The sequence below is a fragment of the Vespa crabro genome, chromosome 13 (assembly GCF_910589235.1).
Source record: "Vespa crabro chromosome 13, iyVesCrab1.2, whole genome shotgun sequence".
Taxonomy (NCBI): Eukaryota; Metazoa; Arthropoda; class Insecta; order Hymenoptera; family Vespidae; genus Vespa; species Vespa crabro.
In genome coordinates, this window is record NC_060967.1 from 897,501 (window position 1) to 902,745 (window position 5,245).

At 31.2% G+C, this 5,245-nt stretch overlaps 1 protein-coding gene across 1 annotated transcript in view; it reads right to left on the reverse strand.

Moving 5' to 3' along the window:
- The window catches only part of LOC124428756, a 19,332-nt gene extending 18,709 nt beyond the window's left edge, over nucleotides 1–623 (reverse strand). Inside the window, 1 exon segment of the mRNA XM_046973206.1 lies at nucleotides 298–623. Within this exon segment, the coding sequence (XP_046829162.1) occupies nucleotides 298–447 (150 nt within the window). The 5' untranslated portion in view covers nucleotides 448–623.
- Nucleotides 624–5,245: the final 4,622 nt, after the last annotated feature.

Below are 5,245 nucleotides of genomic sequence, written 5' to 3' on the forward strand. Positions count from 1 at the left end.
AAAAAAATAGAAAAAAAAGGAAAAGAAAAAGAAAAGAAAAAAGAGAGAAGATAAGAAGAATGTAAAAAGGAAAAATGAACGAAAAATGTTGGGAGTAATGACGAAATGAATTTTCAAATTGATCGATAGATAAAAACGTATTAGAGATGTTTTTATGCTCTCGATTTTTTTTTTTTTTTTTTTTTTTTTTTTAGGAGGAAGACAACAAACGAAAGATAAGAGAGAAGAATAAGAAGAGAGATAAAAGTTTTCTTTTCTTTTTTTTTTTTTTTCTTTTAAGAGGATAAGTTCACTCACTTGATGCAAAGCAGGCGATCTATTGGCACTGTGACTTCTCGGTGAATTGCAGTTAGAATCGAATCCCTTATCGCCCTTTTTACGATCCTTCTTTTTCTTTGATCGCACAATGTGTGCCTCCATCCACGTGCGCAATTTCGTCCCGAACATGTTGCAAAGGATTCCGTTCAACGGAACTGCGCCACGTTGAAAATTGCACAAGTGGACAGAGGTCGACACAATTTTAAACAGGGAGCCCTCTCTTCCTTTTTTAAATTTTTATTCCTTATATATCATCAGCTCGTCCATCGAATACATTGTCCGTTTCTATGATCGGAAACGGTCTCTAATCTGTGAATTTATATAACAAATATAGATATAATCGATGTTGATCGAAAAATTTTTCTGCAAAAATAATTTAGAAAAAAAAAAAAGGTGTATATATATATATATATATATACGTCAGGCTAATTTTCTTATTCTTTTTCTTTTTCTTTTTTGCACAATTTTGATTTATAAGAAAAAAAAAAAAAAATCGTCCACATAACTTTTGATCGATATATAGAAACTTTCTTAATTTCATTAATTACAAGATCAAGTAGAAAATTAAAAAAAAAAAAAAAAAAATACATTCCAAATTTAATCTCAATTTGATCGAATCATTTCCCATTCTTATCGAATACAAAGAAACAATTTTATCCTTTTTCTCATTTTAATATCGATCCTTGGCACACTTCCATTTATATATATATATATACACATACATACACACATGATTCCTTTCAAGGATATAATATCTTGTAGTTAACAGAGACTTTTCAATCTATGTATATTGTAAATGTCTTTCTTGCATATGAAGCGCACACGTGCAATGTATCAAGTAATCGATTATGATCATCGATTCCCAATAGACTATCAGCAAGTTTCATTTTCGTATATTTTATACATCCTCTTGAATTACCATGTCGTATATAAGTATTACATACATAAGCCATAAACATAGATATCTCTCATGATATATTTCGAAAAACTATACATATCTTTTTTTTTTTTTCTTTCTATCTATTTATTTATTTTTTCTTTCTTTTATATTTTTATGATCATCATCAGTCTCTCGAGTTATCATCATTTAACGTGAAAATCGCACGTGAAATTTTGTTTATTAATTTGTTTATCGTCTAATCAATATACTAACCTTAAGTTTTCGTCGTCATTGTTTCAATAGAGTAAAGCCTTTCGTCATTTTATTTTCTTAACGTTGTAAGCCAAGACATTTTTTCTCTCCCACACGCCATTCCTCCGTCTCGGAAGATGAATCTAAAACGAATTAATGCAAATATTATTTTGTATAATTTTGATTATTTTTTTTTTTATGAATATACCTCTTAACAAATTGCAATCTTTCTAATACAAATCAAATTTCTCCTTTGGCAAAAGACTTCGATTTTTTTTTTTTTTTTTTTTTTCAATAATTTTTGTTTCTTATTATTCAATGATAAAAAAAATATATATATATATATAAAAATATTTATGTAATCCTAATTAACTATTTTCATTACAATTTATAATTTATAATATATAAGGAGATTAAACTATTATGTAGATATTTACGTAACAATCTAATCTATAATGATTATTTCGCAACAACTGATACGATAATTTCAATTATTGTATTGTGAGTATTGTTATTTCATGTATAAATAATTAAATTAATTAATTAATACATAATTAAATTATTGCAATTTGTAGAAACAACAATTGCAACATTTATCAAAATGTCGATACGATTTCCGAAAATCATTTAACACATTTTCTGTAAGTAATATGATTTTGGGGGAAAAAAAAAGAAAGAAAAAAGAAAAAAAAAAAACAAAAGAGAAAAAAAGGATAAACCTGTACGGAATATTAAAATTCAATGTATATAAAGATCTCCCTCCCTCTATCTCTCTCTTTCCAGTCAGTTGCTTATTTGCGAAAGAAGAAGGAAGGGCATTTTCTCTTGGGAGAGCATAAAGTAAAGTACAAAATTTTATCCCGAAGGAGCAATCGAATGGGATGCCATACACGTCGGACACGATCCCATAGACTTCAACGCGTTCCTGATGTTTTTCACTTCCGATCACGTATCGCCACGTGAACGAAGGGGAATAAAGAAGAAAAGAAAAAATGAAAAAGAAAAAAAAAATGAGAGAGAGAGAGAGAGAGAGAGAGAAAAAAGGAAGAGAAAAAATAGAAAAATGGTAAAGAGAGAAAAAGAGAAAAAAAAGATCTAAAAAGGTCTTCATGATTCAATCATTCTCATCAACGTTATATATTTTCTTTCACTCATATTATTTCTCTCTCTCTCTCTCTTTCTCGTTTTTCTTCGAATTGAAATGTTCACAACTTCAAACACCCTCTTCGAACTTCGACAGAAGTCTTAGGATAGTCTAAATCCGTCGAATTCGATTGCCTATGTTAATCTCTCTCCTGAAAGTTGTAATTCTGTTAAACTCTCGAAGGATCTTCTCTCTCTTTCTCTCTCTCTCTCTCTCTCTCTGTGTCTATCTATCTGACAGTATATCTGTCTCTCTTTGTAAACCTTCTGCGCTAATCCAGCATCTGCATAATGTTTCGACTAAATTCGACGTTGCAACGTAGGGTGCCTTTCTAACTAACTAAAATTACTTTACCTAATATTCCATTAGAAGAGGAAGAAAAATTATATATTTCGAAATATTAAATATTATATATTTCGTAATATTAAATAATTAACGTACATACATATTTATCTATTTTCATTTAATTACATACTTCTACTAATTTATCTATAAATATGGATTTAAAATATTCATAGTTCTCGATAAGTTTTACATAAATTTTACACAAAACGAAATTGGATTTTCCACTTTGTGATTCCATTCGTTGATGGTCGGTCGATTCTTGTTTAGCATAAATTCATAGGACAATTCTTGCGAAAGAAATGAAAACTCTCGGAGCATCCCTCCGAGACTAATACGTTCGTCATTTCTCGCGTAACCCCTACTCACCCCCATACCACACAACACCACCCCTTCCTCGTCCTCGTCCCCATTCTCATACTCTTGTCCCAAAAGCTCGTTTAGGTTCAGAGTAGAGAAACTCAGAGACAAGGAAGGACGCGCACCCTAAGGTAATGCGAGCCACCCTTTCACAATTTCGGGGGTGTATAGGGTGTGTTCCCTGTCAAAGCGCTTTTACCACGGCATTCCTCCCTAACGTGTGCCTTAGAGATATATTAACTAATTAAACTGCAAACGGAAAAGGTAGAAATATATATATATATATATATATATTCGATTTCTATTGGCCAGTCAAACGTATTGCCTATAAATGTCGATCACAAATTTGTCGTCTTTTCTGTGTCGACTGTGGATTGCTAAGGGAAAAAAAAAAAAAAGAAACAAAAAGGATTTTTTTTTCTTTCAAAACTGACCAAAGAAAACGTTCATCTTAAATTTCCTTAATAACGAAAGGGATCCGTAGGGATTTAATCGGTAACGAGTAGCCATTTGAACTAACGCCGGTCTAACGATTAGTTAGAAACAAGAGCTCGTTAGTGGTCCGTTTCTACGGTTGCCAACTCAAATGGTTGGAACTACTACTCTACTCTATTCTACTGGTCGTATACGATTGAAAGGGTTACTCGAAACGACTGCAACTATCCCCCTGTAATTTATCGCGAGTGTACCATGCTATAATAACGATGATACCGAGGGTAAACTTTTGGCCTTGATTAAAGCATTCGTACGTTCGTCTATTATTCCTTTTCTCTTTTTCTTTTTTTTTTTTTTCTTTCATGATACATGTGTTTTATTAACCATTAACAATGGCAAGAAGATGACAAAAAAAAAAAAAAAAGAAAAAGAAAAACAAGAAAAAATTACAAAAAAATTTCAAATTAGATCAAAGATTTAACAAGTTAAATTTTGTTTGTAATAATCATTAATAATATTATTCAATTGAGGTTAATTATCTGTGGATAAATAAGCTTTGTAATTTTCCTCTTTCCTTTTATCCCCCTTTTTTTTTCCCCTTTCTCTCTCTCTCTCTTTCCCATAAAACAGGAAGAGAAAACTTTTCGCGCCTGGAAGATTTATCGACGTTTCGTGAAGTTAACGTGACGTTAAAGCCACGTCCACTCGACCGTCCTGAAACCCAAGAGGAGTCCAACGTTGACGCACTAATACATATACACATACACATACACATACACAGAGAAAAAGAGAGAGAGAGAGAGAGAGAGAGAGAGAGAGGAGACAGAATACATACAAGAAAGTGGAGAAACTTCTCTCTCGCTTCTGTCGAGTTTATCTTTAGTGAATCGAGTCCGCTAACTTTCGACGCGGAACGAACTAACTCTCATCTACGTGATAAACAAGTTTCCCTGTGTGCTACGTAACACACATACACACATATATATATACGAAGTGAACAAACAAGAACACATATATAATAGTCTTTATTAAGAAAATCAATTTGAATTATTTCTTGAGTGGTACACACACACACACACACACACACACACACACATATACACATTTACTATATACTAAAGATTAAGAAAATCTTGGCAAGGATTCATTATTTCTTTAGTATAGATACGAGACGTCGATCTTTGATGTATTTTCTTTCATTTTCTGTTAAGTCAGCTGAAAGATAAATTATTTTACTCTGATAACTTTCCCGTCAATATTCTTCTTCTTCTTCTTCTTCTTCTTTATTTTTCTCTCTGCTTTCTTTCTCTCTCTCTCTCTTTCTCTTTATTTTAATATACATATATACATATATATGTATATATGTAAGAACAATGATGTCAATAAGATTGTAAATTTTCTTTCTTTTTTCTCCCCCTTTGAAAAACCAAAAGTACATAATCTGCATAAAACGCTGTATACATATATATAACATTTTTTTTTTTTTTCATTTTGTTTCTTTTTTATGCAAATAT